We start from the raw sequence: 17,741 nt of genomic DNA on the forward strand, positions 1-17,741 counted from the left end.
GATACCTGCTTGGGGATTGCCGCAGAAGGGCGATCCCCAACCAGGCATCCAACCTCTAGATAACCAGGGACTGGGGTGTGGCCCTTTGAGCAAGGGTTTCTTCTCCCCCCTTTACATTTTTGTGCACATTCAGTCATTCAGCCCCCTGCGGGGCAAATGGCATCAATAGCTACCGATCTGCCCTCCCCCGGGGGGCCATAAGTCAACTAGGAACCAGGGATTCATTTTTTATGTAAATTTAGGGTTGGGGTCTGCCCTGAATGAGCATTGTAATGCCCCCACCCCTCCAAGAAATAGGCACAGTCTCTCTGACCCCCCAGGGCAGATGGCAGCAATAGCCCCTGATCTTCCCCCCTGGGTGGGAGCAAAAAGCCCACTAGACACCAGGGAAGCATATTTGTTAAAATAGAGTGGGGCTACCCACCACCACGGGTATGGTTATGCCCCCCACACCAACTAAAGGTAGCAACAGTCCCCCCGCTCTCAATGGAAAATTATACTTAAAATATATTTCTAGGCAATCCCCATGTTACCATATGGAAGAGATAGGCTTTGCAATAGTGAAAAACAAATTTAGCAGTACTTCACTGTCAGGACATGTAAAACACACCAGTGCATGTCCTACCGTTTAGATACACTGCACCCTGCCCATGGGTCTGCTTTGGGCCTAACGTAGAGGTGACATACATGTAGTAAAAAGGAAGGTTTGGGCCTAGCAAGTCGAACTGGCAGCTCAAAACTGCCCCCACAGATACTGTAATGGGAGGTCTGAGACATGTTTACAGGGCTTCTCATGTGGGTCGCACAATCAGTGCTGCATGCCCACTAGTAGCATTTGATTTAAAGGCCCTGAGCACCTCTAGTGCACTTTACTGGGGGCTTATTAGTAAATCGAATATGGCAATCCCCAATACAATTTAGACAGAGAGACTGTGCCCTTTAGCACCGGTTAACAGTGGTAAAATGCCTAGAGTCCTACAGCCAACAAAAGAGGGTCAGAAAAAATAGGAGGAAAAAGGCAAACCATTTGGGGATAACCTTGCAAAAAGGGCCATGTCCAACACAACAAATCAGTACATTCTGAAGTAAGTAATTCTGGTTCGGTCCAATTAAGCAATTCAGACTAAAACATCTGAAAGCAGTAATTTGTTAAAAGCAAACAGCAGAACTGGAAACGGTGCATCCTAGTCACATGGTGTCATTTTATATCTGAGGTGATATTATGAAAATAGAAACAACTGCTTATGTCCCTTATGCATGTCACCAAAGCAATATGTTTGAGAGATTTTATTTCAATCTCATGACAGAAAGAGGAAAAACAATACATTCTTTAAAATTATAGAATCTATGTACCTAGCCAAATGTCAGTCACTGTTTTTGTCAGATGCCTTTGGCAGCTATGTTCAGCAAGTAAATATTTAATATGACTGATTGATTGACTTCATAATTAGTAATGCCATTGTTATTTTAGCCTAATTTCTTTGATAAGAAGTGTCAAGAACAGTGGAGAAAAGCTATATCCTTCGTAATCTGATTTTCCAATATTTCCGTATTCCTAAAAGGCAGCCTTTATATATTGCCTTTATAGGCCTGTTGATGCATTTGATGTTCCAAACTCATGGGTATTTGGTTAGCCTCTCCTTAAATACTTTATAGCTTTTTTAACAAATAGAATGCCACTACTTTTATACAATCAGCACTCAGACTTCAGTGTCAATAAGTAATGCTGTGAGGGTGTCCTGCAGTTGCATCTCTGCTCCTCTTATATTTCCTGTATGTAAGTAAGATCCATGCCATCTTGCCACATGCCACTTCCTTTGTCCCATAGACTGACAATGAAATCATTTTCTGGTCTGTACACCAATATTGTGGTTCTTGTGATATATTAACAAAGAATGCATTGGATAAACTTATACTTACGTGTATCAAACATTTTTGGATTCTCAAATGGTGCAATCTGCTAAATGTGACCATTTGCAAATGCAAAAGTGCTATTCCAAATGTATGAAAGGCATTGGCAGTCCCATGTTAGGGAATCGCATTTTTTTACAATTTGTTATTTAGGGAGTGCAAAATGGGATTTTGATATATCTAGCCCATAGAGACTAATTTGAAAAGTACTCAGAATAATCATCATGAGTGGAGGGAGTGAAAGAGTGGGATTATTTAATTGTCCTCCCAAGATCAGAAATGTTTAACTCAATAAACAAGATGAAAGGCCCTAGCATGGCTTGGAAATGCCATGCCAGCCTATGCTGTCAGTTAGACTGGTTATCTCTACTCCCCTCCACCGCTCAGTGAACTGAACAATCATGTGCACCCTCTGAAAGTGCTCCATCCTTTTGCTTCTTTGTTTAGTGGGGCTCTGATGACTGGGCTATATCCAAATTGTATCAATGAAATTTCCTACTAGCACTTCATCCCAGGCTATATGGTGACAAGTCGTACTAGCAGCAGATCACTTTTACACGTGCACAAGATTTTTTACTTTTATTGCAGTAGAGAGATTGGCCAGTGGGTGCTCAGATCCACAAATGGTGATCTCATTCCTTCGTTATTTTTGTTTTGTAAGGAAGCTCAGTATGTTTGATTTACTGAAACTACATGAACTGTGGGCTACATTTCATTCCCGAATGTGCAGCACATGTTGGTGGCCCTTGCACAGCAGGCTGTCTTATTTCATGGTGGACCTGCTAGTCTACACACACTGCTTCCTATGCTTTCACCAGCGAGGGCAGGATCACAGAATAGAAGAGGGAGCCAGACTTTAAAGTGGTTGCGTTAGGAGCAACTCTTATAGCTTATTGCTCAATCATAATCCTGGGGATTTTAGGACCATATCCTTTAGCCTAAACTTCACCAAAAGGAATTTGGACACTTTAAGCTCTTCCTGATCCTCTTTGAACTCCACTCTATATAAACTAGAAAGAAAGATGGCAAACTGTGAAACACTCTGGCGACACTCTAGAGGTGACCCCTACCTCTTCTTTTTCTAAGGTTATTGTTAAAGTTGGGATGGAGAGAATTCAGGCTACACACCACAGATGAGCACTGCCTCTTCTTTCTATCAGTACAGGGAAAACATTCTTGAAAAGTGTTAAGAAGGGAAGTGTTAGAAATGGGGCCTCTTGTTGGCAGAGGTATACACCCTTGTCCAAGTAGGGACCACAATCTTCGTCAGGGTAAGTCACACACAATCCAAATTGTCCTGTGTCCACCCTCTGGTATCTTGGCACTGAGCAGTCAGGCTTAACTTAGAAGGCAATGTGTAAAGTATTTGTGCAATAAATCATACAATAATACAGTGAAAACACCACAAAAATACACCATACAGGTTTAGAAATATAGATATTTATCTGAATAAAATAAGGTCGAAATGACAAAGATCCAATAAGCACAAGTTGAAATATCACTTTTAAATGGTTCAAAAGAGTCTCAATCCTTAGAAATAAAAAGTTGTCTCTTTGTTACACACACTACCTGCTATGCGTAAAAAATAATGACGCACAGAGACTGCAGAGGAGGAGATGCACGGAAAAATAAGGTTTTGCATCTGATTTTCCAACGCGGCACAAACAATGTGTTGTTTCTTTCAACGCTACAAGGGGTTTGCGTCATTTTTCAGAGTGCAGTCTTGGTTCTTCACTGCGATACGGGGATATTTTGACGCCCAGGGACGATGCGTGAAAATCCTTGATGTGCTGGAAGAAGGCACAGGAGCTGCATCAATCCTGTGGGTGAAGCATCAAATGTTTCCATCGCAATGTAGGCGCAGTGTCAAATTTCCAATCGGGAAGTCAGGCTGCGTCATTCCGTTCGGCTGTGTGGCAATTTCTCTGTTGCAATGCAGGCTTCGCATCGGTTTTGACAGGCGGAATTTCTTGAAGAGATGAAGACTGTGTTGGCCCTGAGACTTCAGAAACAGGAGGCAAGCTCAATCCAAGCCCTTGGAGAGCACTTCTGGGGGAAGGCAGGGTCCTTCCAGCAAAGTCAGAGGGCAGCAGGGCAACAGCAGGGCAGCAGTACTTCTCAGTAGAGCAATCCAGATGAATCCTTTGGGAAGCCAGACAGCTCCTCTGACAGGGTGCAGGTGTAGGTCCAGAAGTGTCTGAGTTGGTGGGGTCAGTGACCCAGTTTATATACCCAAAAATGCCATTGAAGTGGGGAAGACTTCAAAGAGTGGTTTCGAAGGGCACAAGTCCCCTTTCAGCCCAGTCCTGTCTGCCAGGGTCCCATTGGGGGGTTTATCGCTCTATTGTGTGAGGGCAGGCCACTGGCCTTTGAAATTTAAGTGTCAGGTCCTCCACCATTCCAGCACGGGAAGACCCATTCAGTATGCAGATGAATGCAGATGTGACTGAGTGTCCTGTGTTTGTGGTTGTCAGGGTGAAATGCAGGAGGGAGCTGTCAACCAGCACAGACCAGATGTGGATTGGAGACAGGCTGGAAGGCACAGATGTTATTAGGTGCAGAGAAATGACCACTTTCTAAAAGTGGTATTTCTAAAATAGTAATATTAAATCCAACCTCACCAATAAGCAGGGTGTTCTATTACCATTCTGGCCATACTAAATATGACCTGTTTAATCCTTCCAGATCAGAATCTACCACTCACAAGTATATGAGGGCAGTCTCAATGCTAGTCTATGAAAGGAGAAAGCCTCACAGTAGTGGAAAACAAATTTAGGAGTTTTCCACTACCAGGACATATAAAACATGTCCATGTCCTGCCTTTTACCTACATAGCACCCTGCCCTATGGGTTACTTAGGGCCTACCTTAGGGGTGACTTGTAGAAAAAAGGGAGTTTGAGGCTTGGGAAGTACTTTTAAATGCCAAGTCGAAGTGCAGTGAAACTGCACACACAGGCCTTGCAATGGCAGGCCTGAGACATGGTTAAGGGGCTACTTATGTAGGTGGCACAATCAGAGCTGCAGGCCCACTAGCAGCATTTAACTTACACACCCTGGGTACATGTAGTACACTTTACTAGAGACTTACAAGTAAATTAAATATGCCAGTTGGGTGTGAGACAATGTTACCATGTTTCTAGGGAGAGAGCACATGCACTTTAGAACTGGTTAGCAGTGGTAAGGTGTCCGTAGTCCTAAAGCCAGCAAAAATGAGGTCAGAAAAAGAAGAGGAGGAAGGCAAAATGTTTGGGGTGCCTTCAGAGAGGCAATTCTTCAACATATCCCCCTTCTAGCCTAAAGCCAGGGTAGACTAATCAATACTTTGATGGGCGTCCCTTCTTAGGGCAATAGAACATGGACGATGGCCCACTACTGCAGGGGCACTTGCCAGTTCTACACCTTTCTGCACTCAGTTGGGCTCCTCTGTCTATAGTCTCTGGGGCCACTGAACCTACCCATGGGGAACCCTTCTCCTCATTTGCGGACCCCATCTGTTAAGCTCCTAACCTTAATTTGCTCACAGATGCATCCCAGTAGGCAGACAGTACCACCATGGCAAATAAAGTGATGTGGCCCATTCCACTCCTTGGGTCCAACTTCTGTCCCCAACTCAGGGAAAATTATGTCCATAGGGACAGTAACCAACAGAGGCCACTGACAGCTGTCAATGTCAAGAGCCAAGCCCCGGGCCATCCACTGCTAAGTGGAGGTCTTGAATGGGGCAATTGGGTAAGCTTCTTCTCCAGCCTTGGGGCTGGCAAGGCGTTCCCTATGGGCTCCTGAGGTTCCCTTGACCTCTGAGGTGTCTCAAAGTGGGCGGCAGTAGCTGTATTTCATCAGTGTCAAAAACACCTATAGAAGCTGGCCAGGCTCCCAATGTTTGTTCTGAGACAGATTTGAACATTCCTTTAGTAAAAATTGTCTCAGCCTTGTGAACTCTTATCAAGTCCGCATCCCACATAGTATGTTCCAGCAGTGTCTGACTCTTCACCTGCAGCAGGGCACAAAATGGAGTCACTCGCACAAAATGGAGTCAATGGTCAAATGATGGTCAAATCTAAATAGCAACACAGCAGCCCAGGCCTAGAAACTGGCAAGTTGTTTTATCCAGGAACGGGTTGCAATTTACAAGCAAAGTCAATACATATAATATAGGTGGGAGCTTATTAACATGGTTTAAGAGGAAAACACAAAATACATTATTAATGTAAACAGTTATTAATATATTGCAAAACCAAGATGGATGAACATAAACTCAAATTGTAAATGTATAAACATATTTAGACATTATTTATACAGATAGTCCCACTAGCTATAAAGAGAAATTTCTAGAATGTCTGGTTCACCGTAACAGATCCAGTCCCCTCATCGAGGTAAATGGTCCTGTAACAAAATGTGTTTTCTCTCTTTTTTAAAGTTACTATTGGAAAATTCTGACCTTGTCTGTTTGCTAGCTTAGAAATACTTCTTGCCTCAGGAGGGAGCCATTTGCTAAATGGAGAAATAATATCAAGCACTCTGGAGTCAACTACCACCCGCGCTGCAGTGTGCAGGGCTGCTCTGAGAGGGTCTTACTGTAGCTTGTGAGTTTCTAAGATAAGGGAGTTACAACAGTCAAATCTCCATAGAACCCTTGATTGGATCACTTTTCTGTAGTCATGTATTGGGAAAACAGTTTTAATATCACACAGGAATCTGAGATGATACTATGACTCTTTTGCTAATGCATCAATAGGTTATGTATCTTTATGTGTGGAAATTGTCAATTAGAGCTAAGTATTTTAAGCATAAAGGTATTAGATATAGGAGTGTTTCAGGGTGAAAGCAGTGAGCCTCATAAAAGACTAAAATCAGTAGGAAATAGAAAATATGCTTGAGGAACACCGTGGTAGAGGTTTGAGGAGCTGGAGAGAGATTTTTCAATTTTATGCACTGCCATTTTGGCAATAGCTAGTTGAGGACAAAGCCTTTCAGCACCACCCATTCCTTGAGGATTTTTAGGAGAGTGGAATGAAGTGCAATGTTGGAGACATTGCCATTACTAAGATTTCACTAGAAAGGTTAGTGGAATTCAGAGGATGGATGCAGTTGACATAAAAACATTTTACTGACTCTTCTATGATATATTGCTTAATATCAAAACCTGTGCAAATAAAAATCACAAATTCCAGATACCGTTTACAATCCTTGTTTGAATTTCTAGGGGGAAACGTGGGGTGCTTATCATTTATTTAAAACAGCTACACATGGTTGAAGGCCAATGCAATCTAACTTCAATAAACAGCTTAGCACTCATGTGAAAACCGCTTTGAAAATGTAAAGGGTTAATTGTATGAATACAAAATTATTTATAAAAACATTCATATGTGGCAGTCTGTGGTGAGAGAGAGTGGTGAACAAAGACTTTATTGAGCAGGTAGGATGCAAGTTTCTTAGCCAAGTGGGCATGCAAACAATAGCAGCCAGTGTGACAACAGAAAATCCCTAACTTCAAGTGTAGAAACCATAACATACTCTAAGGATAACATTCTAAAGATAAGATTCCGCTGTAAACTTTCAGGTAAGGTGCACTGCATAAGACTCACCAAAGAACAAAGATGTTCACAACACTGAACAGATTTGTATAAAAAAGACCTGAAAATTAGATTGAAATAGTAATGGTCTGCTAACAAATGTCACTGTTTTGTATGAAGCCAATATATCATAATCATCCTACGTAGGCATTCTTAGCCCATCATACTTGATCAAATATTTAAAACTGCACCCTTTCAACAATAACATCATGCACACCCAGCAAAAATACTTTGATTGTTTTCACCAAATTTAAATGCACCACAAGATTCAGTCCACCTAGTTAGGTGGAATGTTTCCTTTCCTTTGCCCCTTCCCACATGCATATTTTTCACTGGGTACTGTGTATTTTTTTAATTCCTCAATAGGATATTCGTATTTAATGCTACAATATCCACTCTCGCTCCTTTCCAAAGTATTAAAACATTTCCTGTTTGTTAACAAACAACATCTTTAGTTGGAGTAGTGTCTGATATCATTATTGAGGATTTCCTTAACAAACTTTATCCTACCGTATCGGCCACAAATGAACTCATGTGCCCTTTTAGCTCTGTTATCCACAGGACCTTTGATCTTTCCATATTTTGAACAGTACATCCTGCAACTTTACCATGCCTCCCAGTTCCCTTCTTCTCTTTCCTTCCTGAACACAGGCACTTATCCCAGTCCCCTTTTTAGGTTTGAGCGCACAAGCGCTCCATCCCTGTTGTAATCTCTCTTTGGGCTTTTAACCACACCCATGTCCCGCCTGTCACTTTCATTGGTTTGTGGGATTGCCTTTTAAAATCCACTTGATTTCATTAGTGAAAGGCATACAAACGACATGCCTTTTCCGGTGTTTAGCCCTCCTCGAGCGCACCGGCCAACTACTGAAAACATACAAGGCTCCATGTTTTCAGCCTGGTTTCTGCACTACTTTATCTTTTTATTTTCCACGCAGAGCGATTGCCCTGGGTTTTACATAGCGCAATCGCGCTCATTTTTCTTTCACGTTATGTGGCAAGCAAAGTTTGTTTAGGAGTTTACAATGCTAATAGCTCTAACTCGCGCAAATGCCAGACCCTTTGCATTGCAAATGCTTGGTTAAATAAGTCCTTTCCTGCACACATGCTGTGTGAGCATGATGCTCATGGCGGCTGTGGCCCTTTGAATCTGCTTGTTGAGACTGCTTGCACCAGGTTAGGGGGAGACCAGGCAGTGTGTCACTGTGCTCGGAAGATGCTGTTGCCGCCTCCAGGCTTCATTCGCGTAAAACATATGTTCCAGAGGCCTCGCGTGGGACTCGATGGTGTTTACCATTGAAACCAGCGCAAGAATAGCAACAGCCTAGGGTGGTGGTGGTGGTCATTCATCAGGCACTGTTATCACATAACCAACCAACCTTTTCCCTGATTTCGATATTCAGGAGGTGTCTCTGTATTTTGTTCTATATTTAAAAATACGATAACTTTGTCTTAAAATTCATATTTTAGCAGCCCTGAAATAAGAAAAAAGTTAATATTGGTGGTGGCTCTTGGGGCTAACTTGTCTCAGTGGCTTTTCAGAACATGTCATGGGGGCACCATACTCCCTAAGACTCCCGTGGCCGGGGCGTGTTTACATTCTCATGCTACAGACACGCGCGCTCAGACCCCAGTGTTGTGGGGCTGGTACACTGTTATTGTATGTATGATAAGCCCGGAAGCTGCACTTCTCTAAGGAACGAGAGAGAGTCTTTAACAGTGCCAAGTATTTAAAAGAAATTCATGTGCGTGAATTCTTAATAGCGCACAGTTTAGAGCCTTGAATATACATTTACATTGCAAAGTTTTGAGCCGCACAAAACAAATTCACATGCAAATAAGTATTTAAAACTACAATGATTCGTTAATCGGTGCTCTCAACTTTGCAAAGACATACTGTGTGTAGGTCATCCAGACCAGGTTTTTCCTATTCATTCTCGGACTCTTATTCCTGAGTTTATAATGCTTTAAACAGAACTATATGCCTCAGAATACAAAGCAAAAAACCTCCTCTGTGTCAGGGTGAGCAGCTCACGCATATAACCGGGAAACTTGAGCACCCTGGACTTTGTGCATTTATGTGCTTTCAATGAAGTTTGTAATTTACATGAGTGACCGAGTAGAACATGTTTGGGGACATTTCAGGGTGATAAAGCACTCATTGTCTTCTGCAGTTGAAAACGGTTCTTGAATAGCAGCCTACGTTGAATTTGACATTATCCATCCTCCATGTTCCAAGTCAAGGCAGGTGGTCTTATTACCTTGTCTGCAATTTGTGAAGCGCTAACGGCTTTACCATGTGACAAGACCCCTGTAAGCTACGTTTCTTCCCCACTTCCTCCATCTCTAGTCATTATCTGTTCCAGAACACCACCGAGGTGAAGTTTAATTAGTAATGCACTTATAATCTGTATCACACTGGAATCAATCCACAACTCATTTTGACTGTCTGCGATGTGTTCCTGGGCTCCTTGACTCGTATGCGAGGTTTGTTTGGTAGTGATTCGGCTCCTTCATTGTACAATGGCATCGAATGGTTGACAGGATCAGAGAGGGGAACCTAGGGGCTCTCTGGAGTCCCCTCATTGGGTCTGATTCTAGCATGTGGTGTTTATTGTTAAGGGTGTCTGCCTCTTTTGTTACTGCAAGCGAATGAATGCCCCTGAAATCAAGAGAAACTACAGACTAGAGTGAATCATTTTCTGCCATGTAGTGGCCGCCTTTGCATAACAAATGAATTTGGTTATGTGTTTAGATTCTTTGTTGACCTCCTGATCGTGGCCTTCTATTTCCTTATCTGAGGCAACCTTCGCCAACCAAGTGCCTTCTACCATGACATGCACTGCTGGATAATAAACAAGAAGCTTAAACCAGTAATTCCTTTGCTGACAGGGGCAGCAAGATTCACCTCAAAGGCAGTGACAGACCTCATACTCAAAGATGCATCCAAGCCCTTTCAACAGTGTGAGCCATACACTACACTATCGCATAATCTCCCCAGCTTGAGATCCCTTCTATGATGTGGTTATGTTGGGGGTGTGTTTCTCAGTTCTATATTGAGCCTTTCTTACTCCAGGGCCTATGACACTGCTACTATGTCACTTGTCCTCTCCATCGTTACTCCTGACTCCCTCTTTCCTTTCACCCTCCAATGCATCCAAAATTATATTTTTCTTATGGTGTTTTGAAGCATTACACTCTAATGCAAAAAAGGCTATTTCTGATAAAGGTTTATATGATAACTATATATGTTTTAAGATAGAGAAAGAAGGTAAATGGAAGTGATTTAGTTAAATGTTCGGCCACTGGAACTATATGGCAGGAAAAGAGGAAATTATGAGGCAGGGTTGTCTAGTTTATGTGGCGCTCTTGTTGGTTCTTTCTCCTTTTGTCACTGTTTACTATAATTTGCTTTCTCATTTTTTCTCCCTTTTCTGTCTTGTTTTGGGTCAAAGTCTGCTTATGAAAAATAGGTCCTATTTGCAAAATGAGTGCTGATGCCTGCAACCATCTGCACAAATTAAGCACTGAACCAAAGTATGTTTATTTTTGTAAGGTAACTAAGCCCCTCACTTAATTTCAGTCAGATGGCAATAACCTTGGCTCCTACAGGAGCAATACACTTTTATGTCCTTATGAACTACAATCTTTACTGACTACACCTGGTATGATATGTGAGACAAATAGTTGAAGCGGAGAAAGAGGAACTGTAGGGGACTGTAAGGTGGTATGTGCTCTTAAGAACTAATTATGTGAATATTTTTTGCATTTTGAATCTGAGATTCTAATTTAATGATCAGTGATAGTGGAGAATGGCTCTTCTCTGTGAACCTATTAAGTTATCTGTAAATAATACAAGTTTAAAGTTCATCCCCTTGTTTAGGCACTAAACAGTAGTGAAGAGCTGCTGACTTTGCATGCCTACTGATCTCAGTAGCCAGATTCCCTCTAAATAATGTTTAAGGTAAAGTGTGAGTGCATAAACTTGACTACAAGGTATCGAAGCACAAACTTCAATACTCCTTTGAGTGGGCAACAAGTACCTTTCTTCTTATGAAATACATCACTAAACGTTGTCTAAAAATGGCATTCAGAATTGTCACACCCAGTTACTTAAGGAATAGCAATCCCTCGGGTATTGCTGTAGATGTAGATGGATAATATTTACGATATTGCAAGAAAGCAAACAACGACTCTTACTAAAATCTGTCTTCAAATGTACAGTTCAATCTACCCAATCAATTAAGGGGTTTTATTAAGCCAGCTATGGCATACCCAGAATAACCTTAAATGTACCACCATCTACCAAATCAAAAACAGATCTTTTAAGAGTGATTCCCAAAAGAAGTTTAAATAGTCATTTGTATATGTAATTGTACTGTTCTAGAGTTTCCGTGAAACTGTAGAACCTAAAAGTTCTGGGATTACTGCATCCTTTCCAAATGAATCATTCTCATTGGAATTATAATGTGAGGTACTCCAGAACACAAAATACTAACCACCCATCTTGGAACAGGATTTGTTTCTTCACTCAACAAGACAGCCCATTAATTATCAAATAATCTAGGTTTTTAGTGGCTGATGTCTTTCTAAAAGTAAAGTTACCCGAGCTTGATTCTTGAATGAGTTAGGTTTACCTAAGAAGCCTTTAACAAAATGGTCTGACCTGTAACATTATAGACACAAATTCTGTGTACGTCATCACTTTCTTCCTTAGATATAAGGCCTCTGACAATGTCTACTTGCATAGGGTCAGAAAGAAACACCTGTACTTTTTTCTCCTCAGATCGTGATTAAATTATTTTTTTTAAAGTTTTTTTTTTCTAAACTGCGCTCCGATGGTTGGTGATTTAATTCTCCCACGCATTTAGTGGGATGGTTAACTACCTTGTGCCAGGCATTCTTTCCATTCAACCTTGAAAGAAAAATGATGCTCTTTTTTATTCTTACAACCCTGTTTCTACCACTGAATGACTGAATGAGGTACCATAGCTGAACAAGATTTGATGGCAACGCCTTAGGTTCAACAGCTCACTATCCAAAGAAAGAAAATATGATTTTCTGTTAGACAACTTCTGTATCTGTTCAAAGAAAGCTTTAAAAATCTACAGCATGGGACCATTTCTCTTAAACAGCATTCCAACTTGGATATGACAAACAAAAGCCTCCTTAGTATAGTCATATTAAAAGGAGGTAGTTTTATGTGAAAAACAAAAGTAACTGACACTAAGGAATAATGCTGATTTAATTTGATTTCCAAATAATTATTCTGTAAGTACCAAGGGGATGATGGGAATCACTACTGAATAGATATAGAGAGAGGTGTGAAATGGGTCTACTAGTTAGTACCCTCAGGCAGAAAAACTGAGAGGTTAAATCTGTGTAATTCTCTGAGTGATGGCATAGTACCTGATCACTGGAAACAAGCCATTGTCAAGCCACTCCTGAAGAAAACCAGCTTGGATCCTAAGATACTGAGTAACTATAGACCTATCTCTTTGTTGCCCTTAATCGCCAAACTGACGGAGAAACATGTACACTCTCAGTTATCCTCATTTCTGGAAGAATATAATTTTATACATCCGACCCAGATGGGTTTCATACCTAAACATGGCACTGAAACTGCCTTAATTGCTATAACAGAAGAGGCAAGGAAGAGGATGGACTTAGGTATGGATACCCCGATTATCCTCCTTGACCTAAGTGCGGCCTTTGATACAGTTGATTTAAAAATCCTTATAGAAAGGATACAAGGATGTGGAATTGCTGGGTTGGCGTTAGACTGGATTTGCTCCTTCCTACATGGAAGGTCTTTTCAGGTACTTGACAGAGGATGTATCTCTAGGAGCACCTTTAGCAGCTGTGGTGTTCCTCAGGGCTCGGCCTTGAGCCCATTACTTTTTAACATCTACATGAGGCCATTGGCAGGCATAGTTGAGCCCTTTGGACTGAACTTAGTCTCTTATGCCGATGATACGCAGCTGATAGTCTCCTTTTCCAACTCCCATCCGGATATGGGCAGTGCCCTAGGCCCTTGTATGAAGGCAGTTGCAACCTGGATGACTGATAGTAAACTAAAACTTAACGATGATAAAACTGAGGTTATGTTTTTTGGAAATAAAATTCCTCCTCTTAATTCTAGCATATTGAGAGGAATATCGACCCTTCCCCCTCCTAAAGGTTTGATTAAAAGCCTCGGGGAATGGCTGGATCCCCTTCTCTCAATGGCCCAACATGCAAACAGAGTAGCAGGAACTGCCTTTGCTCTGCTAAGGACCTTGAGGAAGGTTTTAACTTTTTTACCTTTCACAGCGAGGAGACTGGTTGTCCAGGCACTGATTGGTGCCCGGATTGACTATGGAAATGCGTTGTTTGTTGGTTCCCCGAAATATGTAATTCAGAGACTGCAAAGAGTACAAAATGCAGCGGGTCGTTTGCTACTAGACATCCCTAAACACCACGCAATACGGCCAGGAATTGTTTCTTTACACTGGCTCACGGTAGCAGAAAGGATTCAGTTCAAGGCCCTGTGCCACGTTCACAGATCTATATTCGATAAGGGACCTGAATTGTTGAAAACTCTTATTCAGGCTTACACTCCAGCAAGATCTCTTAGATCCTCATCAGCTAATCTGGCTAAAGTTCCAACCACAAGGAAAGCCAGATGGGGAGGAAGATCGGTAGCTTACCAAGGTGCTTTACTTTGGAATAATCTCCCTCTCAAGTTGAGAGTTAATTCTCAAGAGTTGTTGTTCAGGAAAGAACTGAAGACCTGGCTATTTAAAACTTAAACCTTTTGAATAATTTTTGAGCAGTATGTCAGCACTATGGCTGTATAAGCGCTACGAGGCCGTTGGCAGTTTGGCGCTATATAAATCTTTATAACATAACAGTATCTAAGATATCAAGCCTGCCACAAGACGATGACTTGAGGGAGCTATTGTTGCAGATTTGAATGAACAACTAAAGGCAAATAAGAGGGATTTGGCATTTCTTCACCATCAAGCTAGACAGTAAAAGTAGATGCCTTTTAACTATTTCTTTGTAACTATCTTTCTGTTCAATGCATGAGGCAGACATTTCCTGCAATTGAAATCCAAACAGGTATAAGTAACAATATAATGCCTGAACAACTCTCTTCCTATCTGTAATATACACTACCTCTGATGCCAAACACATGTGCTGTTTGGAATAAATGGTTCTGTCTTGAAAACCTTGATATGACAGGGCATTGATCATATGTTAATACATTTAAACCCATGATGCTGGTAGGATGTGTATCTCTTGCTAAACATCACAAACACCTTAGGGGATTATTTACAAGTCCTGTGGCACAGGGTGGCGCAGCAGATGTCTTGCTGCTCCACATTGCACCTCCGGGAAAGGGCAGAAATGCACCATATCGACAAAATATGTCTCATTTCTGTCCTCTCTCCCTGCGCTGGCGCACAGACTGCTGCCTAGCACCAACGCACGCACTCTTGCATCATGGTGCAAGTATTTTGAATGCAGCACACATAGAAAGAAGAGAAAGAGGAAAAAACGGGGAGAAATAAAGATATTTCTCCCCACTGCGTCACTTCTATGCCACCTCTGAGGTGGCTTGGAATCTGACGCATTACCAGACTTGTAAACGTGGCATAGAACCAGGCCTTCCTTGATAGTACAACCTACATGCAGGATGGTTTTGAGCATTGCCCAATCGAACACGTTGGAAATGTGCATGTAAGTGAACTGACAGGAAAATGGGAAGTGTAATGGAAGAAAAAAGTGAGTGTTACTGCAAGCACTGTATAATGTTTGTATAATTAATGGTTTCCATAGAGTTCATGAGTACATCCATTTGATTCGAGACTTGGTGAATGTTGAAATGTGCTAATGCTTCAATCGTGAAAGTGGTTCTGCAGCGACACCTAATGGTGTAGAAAAGGTAGTTTGTGCAAAGTGGTGTATGTAATCTTATTTTATCTTCCTAGTTAAGGATCCATTATAAAATTACTCCAAATGCAGTTGTTGATTTAGAATTATTTTACTGATGTGAGGGTGATAAAAAAACTTGTATAAACGTTTACTACAGCAGCGATGTCGTTTCTTAGTCCTGCAATCAAATACGAATTGTAATTATTCACTTCTTTGATCATTGAAGGATAAACGGGTAAGTTTACTGGGTGTCGAAACTCATCATGCCATTGCCACACAAATATAGACGGCATACTTTTAAACAGCAGTATCATTTTCACCACGTTTCCTTGTTGACCTTAAAAAAAAAAACAATATATTTAATGTTTGTATAAACCGCTATCAAATAACCCTTTACATTGAAGGGCTTCAACCTGATCTGAATATCCCGACGTTTGGGTACAGAGTACTCTTTAAAAACACATCAATACATACATTAATTTAAAAAGAAAATCCCCTCTGTTTCACCGCACATTTGGGAAGAGATTATCAAACTATTCCCAATTACAAGGATCCCCAAAGTGAATCCTGCTTTGAACACATTGTGTGGCAAATGTATGATAAAACTTGGAAGTAATATCTGATAGTTCTGGTCAGGACTTGGTTGCTCGGTGGCTCATGCCTTTCACGTGTAATATGAATGTTATACTAAAAACTGTCCTCGAGCATTAAGAACTGAATACTTTCTGCATGAACAAAGTTGTAGAGTAAGTGTACTTTCTTCGAATTTAGGGCCAGATGTAGCAAAACGCCAATTTGCGACTTGCAAATTGCGAGTCCCTGCGACTCGCAATTTGCAACTCGCAAATTGGTATGCAGTACGGTGTCTCAGACACCGACTGCGACTCGCTATGGGATCGCAATGACCCACCTCATTAATATTCATGAGGTGGGTCGCTAATTGCGGCCCCATAGCAAGTCTAGGCACTCGCAAACATAGAGGCCTGCTGTCGTCAGCAGACCTCCATGTTCGTGACTGCTTTAAATAAAGCAGTTTTTTTTTTTTTAAGTGTAGCCCGTTTTCCTTAAAGGAAAACGAGCTGCACTTAAAAAAAAAAACGAAACCTTTAGTTTCGGTATTTTTTCAGGGCAGGGAGTGGTCCAAGGGACCACTCCCTGCCCTGAAAAAATATTTGTGGGTCCATTCACAAAGTGGAAGGGGTCCCATGGGGACCCCTTCCAATTTGCGAGTGGGTTACCATCCACTTCAAGTGGATGGTAACTGCGACTCCATTTGCGACCGCATATGCGGTCACAAATGGAATTGCATTCCACTCCGAATCGCAAATAGGAAGGGAACACCCCTTCCTATTTGCGATTCTGAAATGCATATTGCGAGTCGGTCCCGACTCGCAATATGCATTTCTGAATAGCAAAGAGGCTTTTGCGCCTCGCAAACGGCGATTTTCGCCGTTTGCGAGGCGCAAACCCTTTGCTACATCTGGCCCTTAGTTTCCAGCACTTGATGCATTTTTCGTGTAACTCAGCTCGACACAATGTGGAGCAAGTGAAGAGAAGGCCCATAGTTAAACTGGAGCCCAGTTATGACGGCATAAAATCCTTTCTTCTCACAGAGGCCTGGGGCTTGATAGCAAGCCGGAGCTGCAGCGAGTGCTGGAACACAGGCGGCGCGATCAGATGATTCGACAAAAACAGGAGGAGACAAAACCACTGCCGTCCCCCTTTGAACAAGAGCTCCTGAGGAGGCAGCAGAGACTCGACCAGGTACGTCCGGCTCTGATAATGAATGAGTAACGTCGCCTGTGTCATGCTCCTTTCCCTTATCTTCTCCCTTCCCCGCCTTTCTCACTTGGTGACCCACCATGACGAACAGAAAATGACCCGCTGTGCAAAAAAGGGGGGCTTGTTTCATGAGTATTAAAACATAGGTTCTGATTTGATTGGCAGACGGGTACACCGTCACAAACGTGACGGAAACTAACCCCCTCGTAATCACAAGTGCATTGTATCGTAATGCGCCCATAAGTAAGCAGACGGGACATCCCGCACGTTTGTGACGGAGTAGCCCGTCCGTCAAACTCAAAATCAGGCCCCACGTTTTTATTGAAACGTTGCTGTGCAGTAGCTGCCGACATTGCTAAATTGCAACCTTTCTACTCCGTTTTAAAAAAATAGGGAAATGTATAACTGCCCTCACAATATTCCATAACTCCAGTAACAGTAAATAAGAGTCCAGAGACATTTTTGTGATGTAGTTTCTCAAATATGCTAAATGTGGAGGTAAAATGGTTAATGGTTGCAACATAAAGTCGTGTTCTTTGATGTTCCACTGAAGA

The 17,741-nt window shown here is 41.9% G+C and overlaps 1 protein-coding gene across 3 annotated transcripts in view; it reads left to right on the forward strand.

The window, feature by feature from the left end:
* The window catches only part of FAM107A (family with sequence similarity 107 member A), a 435,693-nt gene that overhangs the window by 386,480 nt on the left and 31,472 nt on the right, over window positions 1-17,741 (forward strand). For all 3 annotated transcript variants that reach the window (XR_011198635.1, XM_069206548.1, XM_069206546.1), the window contains exon 3: window positions 17,019-17,169. Coding sequence is in view for 2 of the 3 variants with exons in the window: in XM_069206548.1 (XP_069062649.1) it covers window positions 17,019-17,169 (151 nt within the window). In the remaining variant the exon portion in view is untranslated. The remainder of the gene's footprint in view (window positions 1-17,018; window positions 17,170-17,741) is intronic.

The sequence above is a fragment of the Pleurodeles waltl genome, chromosome 9 (assembly GCF_031143425.1).
Source record: "Pleurodeles waltl isolate 20211129_DDA chromosome 9, aPleWal1.hap1.20221129, whole genome shotgun sequence".
Classification (NCBI taxonomy): domain Eukaryota; kingdom Metazoa; phylum Chordata; class Amphibia; order Caudata; family Salamandridae; genus Pleurodeles; species Pleurodeles waltl.